A 20,454-nucleotide genomic window follows, 5' to 3' on the forward strand; every position below is an offset into this window, starting at 1 on the left:
CACCAAAGGTTTAGGGGACTTCATATCTCACAAACATCTGCCCTGTCCCTGCACAGAAATGGAGCCCTGACCCCAGGACAGATCTGATGTTCTGGCTCATAGGTCCATCATGAGGTTCTTTTTGGTATGGCAGGAATGGCCCAGGGATAGGGACCATGTCCCACAATGGGACTGTGCAGAGGCTGCCAGAAAGAAGAAATCAAGATTCTGAACATGAATGAAAATGAGAGGCGTTCTCGCTCCCAAACATGGCCTTGAAACCTCCACTGTTTGCCTCCAGCTTTCCGCCCACTGTTAATAAAGCTGGACTGTCCATGGAATGCCTCTGCTTGTGCAATCTCACTCAAAGTGCCAAAGCCAAATTCTGTTCCCAGATACACATGTACAGTTTCCAAGGATCATTCATAACCTAACCCCCTAATGTAAATGAGTTCTCCATGCATTTGGCTGTCTACTGGTCCCCCAGAATAACTGGAAAACATACCACCTTGTACATCCTCTTGCATTATAAACCGGTGTGTCTGAAAGTCTCCCACAATAATGAAGAAATCATTTCACAGAAGGACCCTTGCAATCCAACTAGAGCTCAACTTTCTCCACCAGATCCCATACCTCTCTCTGGCACCTTCTCCTCCTCTTTCTCTGGCAGGGTGACATATGAAAACATCTGGGGCTTGGATGTGATGACTCCATCAAAGATAATCTTGTTCATGGTGCGTTCATAGTCTAGGCTCACCTCCTTTTCCAGGCATTGCAGACAGTTCAACAGACTGATGAGGATTATAAAATGAATGAACAGTGATCACTCAGATCTGCATATCTGCACCAATCCTCAAAGATCTTACCCCCAATTTATTTCTCCTGGGTTCGCTTACACTTAGCTTGCTCACTAAAAAAGATCTGAATTACATTAGCAGAGCTATGGAGGTCCAGGAACAGAACAGCAAATGATGCTGCAGGTTTGAGGTTCATTGGCAGAGAGTTGTGTGGGGCCACAGGACAAAATAGTGACATTGCAAAGGTGCCCCACCCAGCTGGGTGGGATGTGAGTGTAAGAGAGGACCAGATTTGAAGCCAGAACTAGCACTCCTTTCTCTCTCTCCTCCTTGCCCTCCAGTTGCTAAGTTGTCTCCCTACTAGTCTGTTCTGCTGGCACTGGTTGCAGCAAAGTGAAACTGACTAGCAGCGGATTAGGATCATCATATCTGAATCATTGCTACAGAACAAAGTGGAAGGGAAACAAGGTATGGACTGGAGGGATGTGAGAAGAAAAGTGTTACAAAGGGGGAAGAGAGACAACCTAAGGGTTGGAGAAAGCTGTGTGTGAATGCTTGGGGTATATGTGCCGTTTTCCCAAATGCCCCTCTGAATATTTACAGAAAGTATAAAATTCCTGATTTTCCTGATCCTGAACTCCAGCTGTCATTATCCTATCATGTTATTGTCTTTCACTTAAAGCACAGAGTACTTCTCTCTGGTTACATCTCTGTTCATAAACAGAGACCTTACTCTCCAGTCTAGATTGCTAAACCACACAGCTCTTCACACCTCCATGTTTCTGAGGGGGGGTCAAAGCAGTTGTTCATTCCAAGGGACTGAAGGCAATACCACCACTGGTAGATGATGATTCAGCAAGCCCAGGGACTCTAAAACTTTTCCCTAGCCTAGGCTGTATCTCAGCAGAGAAACTGTCTCATTTGTAACCAGGTTACTCCTTTCCTTTTCTATTTGATTACACAAGATTCCTGAGCATACTTTCTTTTAATTTGACGATCAGCCACAAAGGCAGTTGGCACCAGACAACTCCACAGCTCTCTGCCGACCACCAGGAAGCACTCTGCAGAGAGCTGGTGGTCCACAGCCTAATATAGGAACCATTGACAACCTGTGCTCTGGAAGCTGTTTCCAGTGTCTGTAACTGAAAATGTGCAGCTCCTATGAAAGTTTCCATCTCTCAGCATTAGCCTACTGTGACACGCTGTACCCCAAAGCAACACCCTGGCACCCCCATATTCACCAGTGTTATATAATTGCAACAAATCTTGTACAAAATATGTCACGTGAGGTGTCAATGGAAAAGTTATGGTTTGCTGAATATGATTATCCTATTTGTATGCGTGTATCATTTTTGTATCTGAAGTTAGAAATATTGACTTTGTACCAGTATTTCAAATGTGTTTGCTCCTGGTTAACACCCACAAGGTAGTTTACATCCAGTCTAGCCAGCACATTGTGGATAAACCATTCAAGGTGATGGCCCTTTTAAGAAATACAATAGGCCATAAAAGAAGCTTACTCCCACCTGATGAATTTTTCTGCGAATGTTCTAGCCAGAATATAGGTAATGGCCCCTGCCACGACTCATCGAAGCATGCAAGAGCATGTGACCAGCTCATGTGACTCTGGACTCCATCTTGTGCCTATACTTTTCCACTAACTGTGCTGGGGGCTTTGTTTGGGACAATGAAGTTCCCCCCACAAGGCAAAAACTATAAAAGGGGGAAGTGACATCATCACTTGGCCTCACTCCCCCCACAACTCAACACCCAGAACCTTAGGAACAAGGACTGAACTGAGGATGCAGTCCCAGGCTGAAGGGATTTCTAGCCTGTGTATGGAAGATTGGTGGACTGTTTGTACCATCAGGGTGAGACACTTCTTGATTCAAATCCTGTCTAGTATACAGAACTTGGATTGAGATTTCATTTTATTTCTTAGGTAACCAACTTTGATCTGTATGCTATTTCTTACAATCACTTAAAAATGTATCTTTCTGTAGTTAATAAATTTGTTTTATATTTTTTTACCTAAAACAATGTGTTGTTTGAAGTCCAAAGGGAAATCTGCTCAAGAACAGGGGATGGTGCGATGTCCTGTCCACATTGAGGGAGGGGCGGACTGGGTGATAAACGTATACTGGTCAGGTTTCTGACCAGGGCAAGACCGTACAGCTCTGGGGTTCTAGGCTGGGGAGCTGTGGGGAACTGGCTGGAGCCTCTCTATTGTTGGTTCATGGGTGGCTGGTAAAAGCACACCTGTAACACAGCTGGGTGTGTCCCTGCCTATGAATGTTTGTGTGAGGGCAGGATCTGAAGGGATCTGCAGCTTGTGTGAGAGCAGCACAGTGTGAGAGAGAGCCCAGGTTGGAAAGACAAAGGGCTCAGCGGTACCCCAGTTCCAGGTTGCACCCCAGGGAAGACAGTCACACCTACCCTATACTGTACCACTATGCAGACATCCAGTAAGGTACATTGAAAGCACAGCAATGATCTGAGTCTTTCGATGAGCCTGTTCTAGCCCCCAGGGAAGAATCAATGGGATATTCACCGTATCTCCTTTCTCAGGTGTGAAGTGCTCATTGCCAGCTGCTTCATTCTACCTAGGCTCTTCTCATTAATGCTCCTCAGCCCATCCACAGGCATGCAGTCCACATACAGATTGTACAGCAACAACGCCTGCGTTTTCTTACGTAGGGTATTGGCGGAAACCACTCGCTGGGCAAACACATGGGGGTCTTCCGCAAGAAACAGCAGACGGACTCGTGGCACCCAGTACTGACATGGCATAAGAGGGGCTCTCCCTGGGGGGAAAGAAGGGAAGACATAAATAACACACGCTGGGGTCCACAGTGAATGCAGAAATCAGATTCCCTATTTATTGTAGCCAATAGATTGAATATGCAATCAGGGTCAGGATGGGGTGGTGGCAGTACAAGAGACTGCCAAATGAGGGATCAGAGTTCAGGTCTGGGTTGGCAGGGGATTGCAGTGCTGAAAAGGCATCATTCTTAACCCCTGCAAATGGTGGGTACTTCGAATATCCCCAAATTACCCACATTACCCCCAAATGGCATTGTTCCAGGAAAAATTATGTCCAGTCCTCCAATGGTGGGGAAGAAGAGGGAAAAGTATTATCACAATGCAGGGCCCTGGTGGTGGAAATGGAAGCAAACAGAGGTAAATGAACGTCTCCCATCTCCTAATGAACCCTAGTCAGAACACACCTTCTGGAGTTACTCCTCCATTTAGAATAGGCCTCCCTTCTTCATCCCGTACCATTCCCCTCTCGTTTGTCTTATGTACCAAGTACAGTTTTGTCTCCTTGTCATAATCCAGGACACCAACGCTGACCCACTTATAGATCAACTCGTGGCTTTTGGGATCCTCTGATGGAAGATATAATCATTACAATTCACAAAAGTAAAATGCTACATGAAAACTTTTAAAAAACACCATTATAGACGCTCAAACGATACGTAAACCACAAATAAAAAAAAACCAGTAAGATAACAACAAACAGAGTAAAAGAGGCAGTTAGAGACAAAAAGACATCATTTAAAAATTGGAAGTCAAATCCTACTGAGGAGAATTGAAAGGAACGTAAACTGGCACGTCAAGGATAAATAGATAATTAGGCAGGCTAAAAAAGAATTTGAAGAGCAAAAGGCACAAAAACTAACAGCAATTTTTTTCAAATACATCAAAAGCAGGAAGCCTGCCAAGCAATCAGTGCTAAAGGAGCACTCAAGGAAGACAAGACCACTGAGGAGAAGCCAAGTAAATTCTCTGTATCTGTCTTCAATGCAGAAGAAGTGAGGGAAATTCCCATACCTGAGCCATTCTTTTTAGGTGACAAATCCGAGGAACTGTCCCAGACTGAGGTGAAAGTAGAGGAGGTGTTGGAACAAATTGATAAATTAAACAGTAATAAGGCACCAGCAGCAGATGAGATTCACCCAAGAATTCTGAAGGAACTTAAAAGATGAAATTGCAGAACTACTAACTGTGATACATCACCTACCACTTAAATGAGCCACTGTACCAGCCTGTGATTGGAGGATAGCTAATATAATGCTGATTTTTAAAAAAAAAGTTCCAGAGGTGATCCTGGCAATTACAAGCCTGTAAGCTTAACTTCAGTATCAGGCAAATTGGTTGAAACTCTAGTAAAGAACAAAATTATCAGAGGCACAGATGAACACGATGTGTTGGGGAAGAGTCAACGTGATTTTTGTAAAGGGAAATCATGCCTCACCAATCTATTAGAATTCTTTGAGGGAGTCAATACACATGGTGTTTAGTAGGATCAGTGGATACTGTGTACTTGGACTTTCAGAAAGCATTTGACAAGGTCCCTCACCAAAGACTCTTAAGCAACGTAAGCTGTCATGGGATAAGAGAGAAGGTTCTCTCATGGATCAGTTACTGGTTAAAAGACAGGAAACAAAGGGTAGGAATAAACGGTCAGTTTTCACAGTGGAGAGAGGTAAATACCAGGGCCCACAATGATATGTACTGGGACCAGAGCTCTTCAATGTATTCATAAATGATCTGGAAGAGGGGTTAACTGAGGTTGCAAAGTTTGCAGATGATACAAAAATCACTCAACTGCTAAGTCCGAAGTTGACAGAGAGGAGGTACAAAGGGATCTCACAAAACTGGGTGACTGGGCAACAAATGGTGGATGAAATTCAGCATTGATAAATACAAAGTAATGCACATTGGAAAACATAATCTCAACTATACATGCAAAATGATGAAGTCTAAATGAGATGTAGCCAGCAGAAAGAGAGCTTTGAGCCATTGTGGATTGTGTAGTTCTCTGAAAACACCTGCTCAATGTGCAATGGCAATTAAAAAACTAACAGAATGTTAGGAACTATTAGGAAAGGGATAGATAACAAGACAGAAAATATCACAATGCCACATGCCATATAAAGCCATGGTACACACACATCTTGAATACTGCGTGCATTTCTGCTTGCTCCATCTCAAAAAGGATATATTGGAATTGGAAACAGCATAGTGAATGGAAACAGCTTTCATGTGAGGAGAGATTAAGAAGACTGGGATTCTTCAGCTTAGAAAAGAGATGACTAAGGGGGGATATGATAGAGGCCTATCAAATCATGAACGGTGAGGTGAAAGTGAAAAGGATGTGTTATTTATCCGTTCACATAATACAAGATAACCATGTGAACCATTCATTCACATAACACAAGATAAACACATAACCATGGGTCACCCAAGGAAGTACTTTTTCATACAATGCACAGTCAACCTGTGGAGCTCATTGTCAGGGAATGTTGTGAAGGCCAAAAGTATAACTGGGTTCAAAAAAGAATTAGATGAGTCTATGGTGGATAGGTTCATCAATGGCTATTAACCAATATAGTCAGGGATACAGCCCCCTGCTCTGGGTGTCTAAACCTCTGAGTGCTAGGAGCTGGGACTGGATGATGGGGGATGGATCACTCTATAAATTACCCTGTTCATTCTTTTTATTCCTTCTCAAGCATTTGCCACTGGCCAATGGAACAGATACTGGGCTAGATGGACCATTGATCTGACCCAGTATGGCTGTTCTTAGGCTCTTACGTTCTAAAAGGGTTTAGTTGATTCTCACAAGGTATTGTGGCAGGTAAGATTTCCCAATCAAAATAACTGGGCTGAAGTTGCTCCTCTTCACTGTCATATGTCCCGTAAGGTCAACCTCAGTTGCTTTGAGTTGAAGATTTTCTTTAAAAAATAAATAAATAAAATAAAGTACCCCAGCACAACAACGCAGAATAGTCATGCATGCAATTGCTTCCTGACATTCACTCCATGTATTCTTCCCGTTGTTTAAGTTCTGGAACAACAGGACTGAATAACACACACGGCGGCTCCAATTTTCAGAAGAGCCTCAACTTGGCATCCAGTTTTGCACCCACAAGTAAACACGGACATGTTTCATAGTATTTAGACTTCTAACTTATTGATTTGCAGGTCTGATCAGAGAATTAAACATTTAAGTACTATAAAATTAGCCTGCAATTATTTCTTGGCACAGAAATGTGGTTGCAAAATCAGAAGCTATTTCTAAAAACAAGATCCAATGAATGCTTGGCAGATCTGAGAGCAGAACTCAGTTCTCCTGACTCCTAGTCTCCTGCTCTAACCACTAGAGCCTGTTACCCAAGTACTCACTCTTATTTAATCATCTCTCTGTTCCATTCATCAACATTATATTCATCTAAGTTGGAAAGTTCCATTCCAAATGCTAACCATTCTATTGCAACGATACTGTAAGTGTCATTAGCCCAATGTCACTGTGTAGAGCACCCAAACTATAGCTCATTCATGCTTTACCGTGTCCCAGTTGATCATCTGTAGGTAAAAGTGCTTTTCCGGGAACTGGTTTTCTGTCTTGAGATCCTGGCTCCAACCCCAGCAAGAGCCACTCTTCTGGAGTCCGGCAGTCATACTCTTCATCATCAAATATCTACATAGGCAAGACAATGTAAGCAATGGAAATGAATCCCTGCTTGGGGAAGAAGATAACAACATGGCATAGAAATTTATGAGAGGAAAAGAAACACGTACAGGGGGAAACAGCAAAGGTGCAGAAACCACATAATGTGTTGCCTTATGAAGGACTTATTTCCAAGAGTGGTGTCTAGACTAGTCCTTCTCTTCTAGATAGTAGAGAATGGGGAGGAGATTCTCAACTGGAGAAATTCCAAGCAACCAATGCTGCTGACAGTTGCATTCAGAAGGAAATCTGTATTTGTGTAATATTGGTATTAAAGAAGCCTAAACAACTGTCTTTGGAACAGTCCTGTGAGATGCTGAGCTCCTTCAAGTCCCATTGACTGTAATGAAAGTTGTGGGCACGCATTAACTTACAGGGGGCGCTCAGCACCGTGCAGGATTGAATACTATGGATCCCTAGCCCCCATGGCTTCTATTCTAAAATATTCACCTGTCCATCTCTGTTTCTTACTAAATCAAAAGTAGTCATCATGTACCCTGCTCTTTTCAGTGAGTCCCGAGAGTGTCAGTAGTAATGCAGATGACAGTTCTGAAGCTGCTCGCTTACCTGTAGTGGGAGGTAGATGGGAAAGAGAGGATCTCTCTTTTGCTCAATGGTTGGCATATTGTCAGGGTCTTGGTGCCTGGGCATCAGCTGATTGGAATCTATCCCCTCATTGGCTAATAGCTGAGCAATATCTAGTTTGAGATATAGCCGTCTTCTCCTAGTTAGGCGTCAATGAGATTGAATGGTTATGCTTAATGACGTTATATGAATTGTCATTATTCAATTGTCTTTCAGTCTGCTACAGGGAAGGATGTCTGTGCTAATAACTACAGGTTCAATATGGCACCAAGGCAGTAACAATTGGACACTACCCAGAAGGCAGAACAGATTGATGGAACTTTTAATACTATACTGAACAACACATTGTGGGTGGAATTTTCTGAAGTGCTCAGGGTTGGCCTAACTCTGCACCCACTGACTTCAATGGGAGTTTTACCATTGACCCCAGTGGGAGCAGAGTTAGGCCAAGGCTGAGCACTTTGAAAATTCCATCCTAAGGCATTTATTCTAGGGGATCACTCCTGCATTGTCAGAGATGGTCTGAGTGATCTCAGAGGTCTTTCCCATCTCCAACATCTACAAAGCACAATAACCTTAAGTCATTCTGTCAAAATGTGATCCTCTCTCTATGCAACCTAGGTCTACAGCATTGTGCAGGTGTCAAGGGGTAAGGCTAAACCCTACAATAAAACACTGTCCCTCTTGAAACATTATCTACATAGCACTTCCACATCTTCAGAACGAAATTCAATACCCGGTACTTGTGTGGCTATTCGATGTATACAACAGCTATCACATTGTCCCCCTTCTTGAGGTTACCTCTCTATCTCAATCTTCCGAGGGCACTGTCCTGGCAGCCCCTGAAAGGGAAGCTGCACCTTTGGCTTAAATGCTTGCAGTGGGTAGTCTGACTTGGCTAGGATCTCAGTGGTTGGTCCAATCACTTGTTTGTCCAGGTAAGACTCAATGTTCTCGGGAGTCTCAAATGTTGTCACTGACATCAAACAAAAAAACAAGCGAAGACCTAAGTTCATAAAACAATGTATCTACGTTCACATGCACATACACACAGACAGACAAACTATGCCACCCCTCAGGGTGCACATGTGGGCAATCTACAAGAGTCAGAGCGACTGTACTACACGAGTGAGTGGAGGAGTTAAGCAGACCCTGAGTGAGGCTGTACTGATGAGTGGAAGCCAACCTTGTTTTCTCCCTAGCTTTCTTTGTTTGTGTGCTTATACACGTTATTGTGTATATATAATACCAAAACAACACTATGGGCTCAGTGCCAGCAATAATGTGCATTAAGAATTACTATAAAGCATGTGGATAGGGCTTTGGACTGAGACACAGGAGACCTGGGCAAAACCATTAATCTACCCGGTACCTCAGCTCCCCATTGGTAGAATGGAGAAGATACTTTCCTACAGGGTTATTCTGAAGGTAAGATTAATTAATAACTGAGGTACTCAGATACTATGGTGATAAGAGGCAAATAAATCTAGACTGAGAGCAAGTCAGATAACCAGTAAATTCTGAAGTGCTTACTCATGTTTTATTCAGGCAAACCTCAAAAGGAGTCAGCCATTCAGTTCTCACTCAAGCAAAATTTCCATTCACTTCAACTGGAGTTTGTCTGATTAAGGACTGAATACAAACTGACTAACAATGTCAGGACTTTGGCCTATTGTCTTCAGTGGGAAGTGTGCTCTAACAACAAGTAAAGATCTCCAAGGCTTTGGCCCAAAGAAAATCATCATCTTAGATAACCTATAAATAAAACATAAATGTTTAGATGACTAAGTATACCATCATTAGCTGCAAATAAAAGAACTGCAAGAAGCTGGGAATTTGATGTTTTACCTGAAATAAATAATTAGCTGCAAGATGTAAAGAGCATCATCTCCTTGGAGAGAGCCTAACACAGACCTAAAAATAAGATAAAGGACTTTGAACGAGCGTGGGCTCTTTTAATCTCTTACTTGAGAAACTTTCATACTGGTCAAGGAGAAACTTAGGATTGGGGTCTTAAATTGGACACCTGGATGTGATTAGTTGAAACAATAGTAAAAAATAAAATTCTCAGTCACATAGGAGAACATAAATTGTTGCGCAAAAGTCCGCATGGTTTCTGTAAAGGGAGATCATGTCTTACTAATCTATTAGAGTTCTTTGAGGGGGTCAGCAAACATGTGGACAAGGGGGATCCAGTGGACAGAAAGCCTTTGACAAGGTCCCCCACCAAAGGCTCTTACGTAAATTAAGTTGTCATTGGATAAGAGGGAGATCCTTTCATGGATTGAGAACTGGTTAAAAGACAGGGAACAAAGGGTAGGAATAAATGGTAAATTTTCAGAATGGAGAGGGGTAACTAGTGGTGTTCTCCAAGGGTCAGTCCTAGGACCAATCCTATTCAACCTATTCATAAATGATCTGGAGAAAGGGGTAAACAGCGAGGTGGCAAAGTTTGCAGATGATACTAAACTGCTCAAGATAGTTAAGACCAAAGCAGACTGTGAAGAACTTCAAAAAGATCTCACAAAACTAAGTGATTGGGCAACAAAATGGCAAATGAAATTTAATGTGGATAAATGTAAAGTAATGCACATTGGAAAAAATAACCCCAACTATACATACAATATGACAGGGGATAATTTAGCTACAACTAATCAGGAGAAAGATCTTGGAGTCATCGTGGATAAGTTCTCTGAAGACGTCCACGCAGTGTGCAGTGGCAGTCAAAAAAGCAAACAGGATGTTAGGAATCATTGAAAAAGGGATAGAGAATAAGACAGAGAATATCTTATTGCCCTCATATAAATCCATGGTATGCTCACATCTTGAATACTGCATACAGATGTGGTCCCCTCATCTCAAAAAAGATATACTAGGATTAGAAAAGGTTCAGAAAAGGGCAACTAAAATGATTAGGGGTTTGGAACGGGTCTTATATGAGGAGAGATTAAAGAGGCTAGGACTTTTCAGCTTGAAAAAGAGGAGACTAAGCGGGGATATGATAGAGGTATATAAAATCATGAGTGGTGTGGAGAAAATGAATAAGGAAAAGTTATTTACTTGTTCCCATAATATAAGAACTAGGGGCCACCAAATGAAATTAATGGGCAGCAGGTTTAAAACAAATAAAAGGAAGTTCTTCTTCACACAGCGCACAGTCAACCTGTGGAACTCCTTGCCAGAGGAGGTTGTGAAGGCTAGGACTATAACAGGGTTTAAAAGAGAACTGGATAAATTCATGGAGGTTAAGTCCATTAATGGTTATTCGCCAGGATGGGTAAAGAATGGTGTCCCTAGCCTCTGTTTGTTTGTCAGAGGGTGGAGATGGACGACAGGAGAGAGATCACTAAATCATTACCTGTTAGGTTCACTCCCTCTGGGACACCTGGCATTGGCCACTGTCGGTAAACAGGATACTGGACTGGATGGACCTTTGGTCTGACCCAGTATGGCTGTTCTTATGTACTTATGTATTAAGGTTGTTAATGACGTTGGACCCCATCCTGCAACTTGCTCTGTGTACTTGGATCTTGGTGCCCATATAAATCCCTACAGACATTAAAGCAATTGTGGAGAGCTGTTTGCAGGATCGGGGCCTTTGAAACCAATTCTGTGAGGCACTGAGCATCTGCAGCTTTCACTGAAGGCAAAAATGCTGATGTCAATAATATTTCAGGATCAGAGTCCTTGTAACACAAAAATACCAATCTAACATTTGCTTTTTATAAAAATAACATTTAAACTAATGTAGATCAATCCTAAACAGGCCGCTCTATATATTTAATCTCCGTTTTACTCATATCATTAATCAAATATTGTACTGAATCATGAATTGTCCATATCAACATACAGGTTTATGATTTTTTTGAAGATTTGCCTTTACTGAAGAGTGAATAAAGCATAGAGGTTTTAACAAAATATCTTTAACCTTGCACAAATGTTGGTTTGGTTTCTTCAGAGAACTGCCCTGGTTTATATCTATTGTCAGTAAATGCTACTATTCCCACTGTGGCCTTCCACTTCATTGAAATCTATGAAGCTATTCATTGCAGCACTTTGTGCATTATCAGTTATTTATGTCAATACTTAGTGTGTCATCAGCATTTATACTTACAGCCTGATTTTTCCCCATTATATAAGTAGCATATCATAAATAAAGACCTGTCTCCACTGGTTAGGGATGAGTCGGTCTTGTCAAGATTCACTTGTGGATGAAGTCATTTTCCCTTACTCAGGACAATCAAGAGCACATCTAAAGCACAGTAAGGTGATATATGGCTTCCATCTCTCCCCAGCCTACAATCCAAATAACCAGACTATGCCCTGCGGGTCTGCCAGGCTCTGGGGAAGGGAAAGATCCTTTCCTCTCATAGCCTCTCTATGGCCATACTCCAGCCTCCAGGACATGTGTACCATTTGCAAGTGGGAAAGAAGTGGCAGATCCCTTTTTCCAATACACAAAGCTCCACTGCAGAGTGAGTGTGGAGCTGGAGTCCAGAGCATGCAAAAGGCTGGGACGGGGGGCGCGGGGGGCGAGGAGGAGGGGAAGGTGTACATTTCCTGCCTGGCCAACTCCGGCACCCCCCACAGGAGTAATGGACACATTCCACTGCTGTTGGTAACCTCTGTGCCTACGGAGTGCGGGTTGAGCCTCATATTCAGGCATAATGGACCCGTGAAGGACAGAGTACTCCGAGTGACATTAATCTTGTTATTCTTCCCAGGGTACCCCACAGGTCTAGCTACAAGAGTCGCCTCCTAAGATTAGGTATGGACCCAAATGCTCTGTGGACATCACAGGGGCCAGAAATACCCTGACAGTTGGTAAATCGCTTTTTACTCATGAAGGGGATCATTCTACTGACCTGGGGGTTCACTTCACTCCACCATTCCCAAGTGATTCCATCACCTTGGGATCATCCTTGGCTTTGAGAACAGAATCATGGGAATATTTCCAGTGCTTTTCTAGCCTAAAGTAATCAGCTGAAGCACTAATTTCCCAGCATGCCTAGTGCTACCAACATGAACCCTTTAAGGCCCCATTTCCCAGCATGCCTACAGGCAGTGGCATTATTCTTTTCAGTGCATTTACCTTTTGGCGTGTGCTGCTCAAGATCAGCCTGTCTCAGTAAATCCTTGTACACACTGGGACCAGCGCAAACATCCTGCAAATCCAGCACATAAAAGAATATCACCAGGGCAAGTCAGAGATAAGAGAGAGGGTCCACAGAGAGTAACAGAGAAAGAGAGGGTAGTAAGGGGATCCATAGAGAGTGTCATACAGGGAGAGGAAGAAAGAACCTTCAGTGAGGGCTTGAAGTACTAGAGTTAGAGAGGACATGCTGAAACATAGAGTGCCATGGATAAAGGCTCTAAGTGGCAAAGGGAGTATCTCCGGAAAGGGATAGGGCACATAGCACCACAAACACAGAGGCAGGGGATTTTTAACAGAATGCAGCCTGAAACCAACCAGAGATATCTAGAGAGAGGGCCAAAGAACAAGGAAGCCAGTTGGGCTATGCTTATTTACACCAACTTAAGATCTGGCCTCATACATTTACTAGCCCACGGAGTTCCGTGCCCTGCCCACAATAACATGATCATACACGGCATACTGTGACTGCCTTGAGAGTCAGCCCCCCAGCCAGTAATTCAAGGACATCATGAATTGTGATAGACAAAGCATTGCTGCTTTACCCCCGAAAAGTCAAATCCTATGAGGGCTCTGACCTAGGGGAACAGCTGCAGAATGGGAGACAAGATGCATGGGCCTGGCATTGTTGCCTGCTCCCTGCCTTGCTCTGAGCAGATTGGGTGAAGAGATAGACCAAAGGAGGAGCCGAGGGGGAAAAATTATGGGCAAGAGAAAAGACAACAAGAGAGCCAAGGAGTTCTGTGATTGGTGGGTGTCATTCTAAGCTGTAGTCCTATTTTCTGCATGAGTAAACCTTGCAGATTATCTGCTTTTCACATGGATCCTTACATCTAGGATGATCTGTGAATCTCCAATAGAAAAGATGAAGAAAGAGGAGGCTCTTTGCACTTACCCCCAAGAAAGCTGTGGCTCCTGGATAGAGCACATCAGAGTAAAATCCTTTTTGTTTAATCATTGGGTATTTCCTGTTGGTCCCCCTGTAGATGCTTTCTGCTGGGCTTGAGCTGGCTCCTGGGCTGGGGTCCAAGACCTGAGCCTGGCTGTTGGAATGAGGAGAATAGGGGCTCCTCCCCAGCGAGTTTGTCAATTCTTTCTTTGTCTTATCCATCCTCTCCACCAGTCAGAGGAAAGGTGCTATGAAGCGATCCTGGGCCTTATGGAAAGGAAACCGATAGATACGGTTAACACGGTGTCTCCACCACTTGTAAAATACCTCTCAGCATTTTTTTACATAGCTGGTTCGCTAAGCAGATGAGCGGGTAACGAGGTGCACCTGACCCCCTGCCATGATCCCACACTTTACTTTTATGGCCTGGTGGCCATCTGTCTCACACACCTGATTGGATGGCTCACTAACCCAGGGCAAAAGGGGAACTTCATTATTCCACACAGGTTTCGGAGGAGAAACCAACAGCGGATGTGTTAAAAGCTGCTTTCCTGAAACTGCAGGGACTTCCCAGCATCCAAGAGGCGGCCAGCAGAACTGGAGCAACCCAGGCCTGCACTGAAACTACCAAATAAGCCCCTATGAGCTATAAGCCCCTATTAGGTATGTAGGGGCTTTACCAAATCCCTTAAGGGTAACAGTCCCTTCCAAACTTAACTTAATTCTAGTAAACTTAAAACCAGATACCCCACCCAGCTAGGCCCAGATGTAAATTCTGACTCTGTCTCAGACAATTAAAGCAGAGGTGTCTATGTGAGGACTGCTGAATATTAAAATATAGCCAGAAGCTCCCCGCTCCTTTTTACTGCAGGGGATTTCTTTTCTTTTCTTTTTTTGCTGGTGATCTCAACTCAAAATTTCTGTTCCTCCATCAGGGAAGAGACCAGTACAGGCAAATATTATCGATGTGTGCATTTATTTTTCATACAAAAAAACTTTACATAACTGCAGATGCTAAAGAAGTGCAGCTTTCAGACACGTGGCAAGATGCTAATGTAAAACCAAGGGCTGCAATATTCAGTCCTGAAGTAAGGGCTTGTCTAAATACAAAAACGTTACTGCTCCAACTAAACTGGACTAGTTAAAGTACTACAGCTCCCTTAGTGTTGATGCAGTTATACAGATATAAAGATGTTTATCCTGCTATAGCTTATTACCATACATGTATGGGAATTCTACATCATAATGCCTCTGAAGGCTATTTCTGGCTATTTCTGAAGGCTATTGCACCAGTCCGTGCTCACAGCTGGGCCTGAAGTCTAGCCTACGGGTGGGCAAACTTTTTGGCCTGAGAGCCACATCTGGGAAATAGAAATTGGATGGCGGGCCATGAATCCTCACAAAATTGGAGTTTGGGTGCGAGAGGGGGTGAGGGCTCTAGTTGGGGGTGTGGGCTCCTGGTTGGGGCCAGAAATGAGAAGTTCAGGGGCTAGGAGGGGGCTCTGAACTGAGGCAGGGGGTCAGGGTGCGGGAAGGGGTTCAGGCCCCAGCTGGAGGTGTGGGCTCTGGGGTGGGGCTGGGGATGAGAGGTTTGGTGTCCAGAAAGATGCTCCAGGCTGGGATCAAGGGGTTTGGAGGGCAGGAAGGGGGATCAGGGCTGGGCAGGGGGTTGGGGCGTGAGGAGAGGTTCAGGGGTGCAGGCTCTGAGCGGCACTTACCTCAAGCGGCTCCCGGAAGCAGCAGCATGTCCCTTCTCCGGCTCTTACACAGAGGTGCATCCAGGCAGCTCTGCACACTGCCCGGTCCACAGGCACAGCCCCTGCAACTCCTGTTGGAGCACCGGAGGGGGCCATTGGAGTGCCTAGGAGCTGGAGCAGGACAATGCCACGGCTTCTGGGAGCCACATGGTGCGACCCCCGACCCTGTGCCCCAGCTGGAGCACCAGAGGGGGCAAGTCCCAGACCCCGCTCCCCAGTGGGAGCTCGCGGGCCCACTTAAAACGGCTCATGGGCCGGATCCAGCCCATGGGCCATAGTTTACCCACCCCTGGGTCTAGTTGTAAGTAAAGAATAGCCCATATTCTTCCCATGGTTTGTTTAGTCTGGAGAAGAGAAGACTGAGAGGGGACATGATAACAGTTTTCAAGTACATTAAAAGTTGTTACAAGGAGGAGGGAGAAAAATTATTCTCTTTAACTTCTGAGGATAGGACGAGAAGCAATGAGCTTAAATTGCAGCAAGAACAGTTTAGTTTGGATATTAGGAAAAACTTCCTAACTGTCAGGGTGGTTAAGCACTGGAATAAATTGCCCAGGAAGGTTGTGGAATCCCCATTACTGGAGATTTTTAAAAGCAGGTTAGACCAACACCTGTCAGGAATGGTCTAGGCAATACTTAGTCTTGCGAGTGCAGGGGACTGGACTAGATGACCTCTCAAGATCCATTCCACTCCTATGATTCTGTGATTCTATGATTTACAGAGATGCCTGTTCTGCATGCCAGGAAAGACCTGTAGTTCTGTCTGGTTTAATCCTGGGGGATAAAATATTTGCTCAACAATCTGCTGGTTGAGAGTTTACCAACTTGCCATAGTAGATCTTCATTAAAAAGGTCTTGTCAAGGCTTATAGTCTAAAACTAGTGCTGTCGCTGTTTTGGGTTTCACTGTCACTCAGAGGCACATACCTTTGCCTACTGAGACACTCTGCTCTGTTCTTGAATGCAGATAGTGAAGTGAAATTTACAAAACATCCTATCTGCTCTGTTCAGAGAGTATGAATTTTGTAAATTTCAACTAGCCGCCTGGCAACAAGAATGGATCAGGCACACACAGAAAGGAAAGCATTACATACACACCTAAGATAGTAAGGAACAACTGCACACAGGTTTGTTATTGTAGTGTTCAAATCAGTGAACAATTTTGAGTGATTTTTTTTAAAATCAACGGATAAATTAAGATTACCATGATGTAAGTAAATGAGTGAAGTGAAACATGTTAGCATGATTGACAGTTTCTGCCCAGGACTGAAACAGCATATGCTGCTACAGGTCAGGGCTGAGTTCCATTGACAGCTGTGTGGAGGAAGCATGTACCACAGTGGGCCTGATTCTCCACTGCTTTACACCTTGTGTAGTCATTTACACCTCCAGAATGTCCTTTATGATCACTAAATTTATTCATCAATTTAAATAAACTCCTATTCAGCATCCTGTTCAAAAAGATCCATCTGCCAGACCCTCACAGATGCACAAGAGAAGACGATAATGTATATGCCTGCCTAATGTAACATTGACACACTGTCCAAAATCAGATCTTGAAAAATTTTCTAGCCACCTACCGGACAAAGAATTAAAATGATTAGCCAGAGTTTGATACAGGTAATAGAGAATGGGTGCACTAGCAAATCCAGAGAAAATCCCAGTCCCCTGCAACCCAAGCTTCTGGAGGATGCTTGGGATTTCTACCGGAGTGCTCTTCCTGGATCCTGCTTGGGGGTTCCATATTTCATATCAGACTCTAGCTAGTAGACATTTAATAAATCAGATGCTCACTCCACAGCCTGCCTTTTCTTCCACATCCACAGCCTCTGGGCTGGTTTAAATGGAAGAGGTTCTCAGATACTCTACCTCTCAGCCTCCTAACTGAGGCAAATGAGGGGCAGGGGGTCCAAAGGTATACTCTACCTCCCTCAACCTCTGCTTTTTGGATCCTCTTCCTCAAGAGTTGCCTCTGCTGCTGCTCACAGCTATCGCAGGCAGCTGCAATGTGAAACTGACATTATTCTGGACAACTTCCTTGCTTCCAAAAGAGTTCTGAATGCTATCAGTGAAACTGCCCCTAGTCTTGTTAATTTCATTCTACTGCTGCTGCAGCGTTCTCAGTGAAGCCATCTCTATGCAGACTCAGCAGGTTATACACACTTCATATTTAGAAGATGATTTTATTTGGAACCACAAGGGCTGGAAAACTTTTCTTTGAGGAGAAGATTTTCAAAGGCACAAATGGGAGTTAAACACAAAATTCTCATTGAAAGTCAAAATCTTCTGAAAGCATCAGTTATGCAGAAGTTGATGATACAGCCTCCACACACATGTGCACACTCACACTTCCCAGATATTTGCCAAAGAAAGTTTCCCCACACACCACTAGCAAATGGATAGCTGGCTTTGTCAAGTCCTAAACCATTTTACTACAATAAGCATTTTAACACATCTTTCCAGCAGTTCACTACTCATTATCTAGTCAAAGGAAACAAAGTTTCCAGGTGTGAAATGATATGTGGCTTTGTTTTTATATATATATACACACAGAGAGAGATAGATATAGATGCACACACATACACACACGCACATATGTACAGATATAGATACACACACTGTCATAAATATAAAGGGAAGGCTAACCACCTCCTGGCCAGAGGAAAAACCCTTTCACCTGTAAAGGGTTAAGAAGCTGAAGATAACCTCTCTGGCACCTGACCAAAATGACCAATGAGGAGACAAGATACTTTCAAAGCTGGAGCAGGTGGGAAACAAAGGGTTCTCTCTGTCTGTGTGTTTTTCTTTTGCTGGGACCAGAGCAGGAATGCAGGTCAGAACTCCTGTAAAGGGTTAATAAGCAATCTAGTTAGATATGCGTTAGATTCTGTTTTCTTTAAATGGCTGGTAAAATAAGTTGTGCTGAATGGAATGTATATTCCGGTTTTTGTGTCTTTTTGTAACTTAAGGTTTTGCCTAGAGGGATTCTCTATGTTTTAATCTGATTACCCTGTAAGGTATTTACCATCCTGATTTTACAGAGGTGATTCTTTTACTTCAATTAAAATTCTTCTTTTAAGAACCTGATTGCTTTTTTCCTTGTTCTTAAGATCCAAGGGTTTGGGTCTGTGTTCACCTATGCAAATTGGTGAGGATTTTTATCAAGCCTTCCCCAGGAAAGGGGGTGTAGGGCTTGGGGGGATTTTGGGGGGAAAGACATTTCCAAGGGGGCTCTTTCCCAGTTATATTTGTTAGATGCTTGGTGGTGGCAGCAATAAAGTCCAGGGACAAAAGGAAAAATAGTTTGTACCTTGGGGAAGTTTTAACCTAAGCTGGTAAAAATAAGCTTAAGGGGTTTTTTATGCAGGTCCCCACACCTGTACCCTAGAGTTCAGAGTGGGGAAGGAACCTTGACACACATTGGTATAGATATATCTGTGTGTGTATATATCTTTATCTGTATATGTGTGTGTGTGTGTATCTACATCTATCTATATCTATAACTGTGTTTGTGTATATGTGTATCTATTTCTATATGTGTGTATGTATGTGTGTGTGTATGTGTATATCTGTGTGTGTATAGATCTATATCTACATTTGTGTGTGTATATCTACATATCTATATGTATATCTCTGTGTGTGTATCTATATCTCTGTGTGTGTGTGTGTATATGTATGTGTGGGTATATATATATAATCATAGAATACTAGGGTTGGAAGAGACCTCAGGAGGTCATCTAGTCCAGTGCTACTCAAAGTGGTGGTCCACAGATCGGTGCCGGTCCGCGAGCCAACAGCTGCCGGTCTGTGCGCACATTGGAAAAAAAAATTGCCAGTCCCCTACATCAGATAGCTTGAGAAGCACTGATCTACTCCAATCCCCTGCTAAAAGCAAGACCAACACCAACTAAATCATCCCATCCAGGGCTTTCTCAAGCCGGGCCTTAAATCCCTTTAAGGATGGAGACTCCACCACCTCCCTAGGTAACCCATTCCAGTGCTCCACCACCCTCCCAGTGAAATAGTGTTTCCTAATATCCAACCTAGACCTCCCCCACTGCAACTTGAGAGCATTGCTCCTTGTTCTGTCATCTGCCACCACTGAGAACAGCTGAGTTTCATCCTCTTTGGAACCCCCCTTAAGGTAGTTGAAGGCTGCTATCAAATCCCCCCTCACTCTTCTCTTCTGCAGACTAAACAAATCCAGTTCCCTCAGCCTCTCCCCTAAGTCCCATGTCCCAGCCCCTGATCATTCTCGTTTCCCTCTGCTGGACTCTCTCAATTTGTCCACATCCCATCTGTACTGGGGGTCCCCAAACTGGATGCAATACTCCAGATGTGGCCTCACCAGTGCCGAATAGAGGGGAATAATCACTTTCCTCGATCTGCTGGCAATGCTCCTACTAATGTAGCCCAATATGCCATTAGCCTTCTTAGCAACAAGGGCACACTGCTGACTCATATCCAGCTTCTCGTCCACTGTAATCCCCAGTCCTTTTTCTGCAGAACAGCTGCTTAGCAGGTCTCTGCACATGTCCTTGTTGAACCTTATCAGATTTCTTTTGGCCCAATCCTCCAATTTGTCTAGGTCACTCTGGACACTATGCCTACCCTCCAGCGTATCTACCTCTCCCCACAACATAGTGCCATCCGTGAACTTGCTGAGGGTGCAATCTATCCCATCGTCCAGATCATTAATAAAGATGTTGAATAAAACCAGCCCCAGGACCAACCTCTGAGGCGCTCCACTTGATACCGACTGCCAACTAGACATCGAGC

The 20,454-nt window shown here is 43.7% G+C and overlaps 1 protein-coding gene across 7 annotated transcripts in view; it reads right to left on the reverse strand.

Moving 5' to 3' along the window:
* The window catches only part of DNAH1 (dynein axonemal heavy chain 1), a 141,336-nt gene that overhangs the window by 110,307 nt on the left and 10,575 nt on the right, over positions 1–20,454 (reverse strand). For 5 of the 7 annotated variants that reach the window (XR_012159887.1, XM_073352530.1, XM_073352529.1 and 2 more), the window contains exons 2-9: positions 13,926–14,186; positions 12,971–13,043; positions 8,680–8,854; positions 7,861–8,017; positions 7,131–7,263; positions 4,004–4,165; positions 3,328–3,580; positions 613–770 (exon numbers count right to left, since the gene is read on the reverse strand). Coding sequence is in view for 5 of the 7 variants with exons in the window: in XM_073352530.1 (XP_073208631.1) it covers positions 613–770; positions 3,328–3,580; positions 4,004–4,165; positions 7,131–7,263; positions 7,861–8,017; positions 8,680–8,854; positions 12,971–13,043; positions 13,926–14,141 (1,327 nt within the window). In the remaining 2 variants the exon portion in view is untranslated. Of the gene's footprint in view, positions 1–612; positions 771–3,327; positions 3,581–4,003; positions 4,166–6,405; positions 6,456–7,130; positions 7,264–7,860; positions 8,018–8,679; positions 8,855–12,970; positions 13,044–13,925; positions 14,187–20,454 lie in introns of those variants that run through there. The other 2 variants (XM_073352532.1, XM_073352533.1) reach the window with 2 other exon arrangements.

The sequence above is a fragment of the Lepidochelys kempii genome, chromosome 7, assembly GCF_965140265.1.
Source record: "Lepidochelys kempii isolate rLepKem1 chromosome 7, rLepKem1.hap2, whole genome shotgun sequence".
Lineage (NCBI taxonomy): Eukaryota > Metazoa > Chordata > Testudines > Cheloniidae > Lepidochelys > Lepidochelys kempii.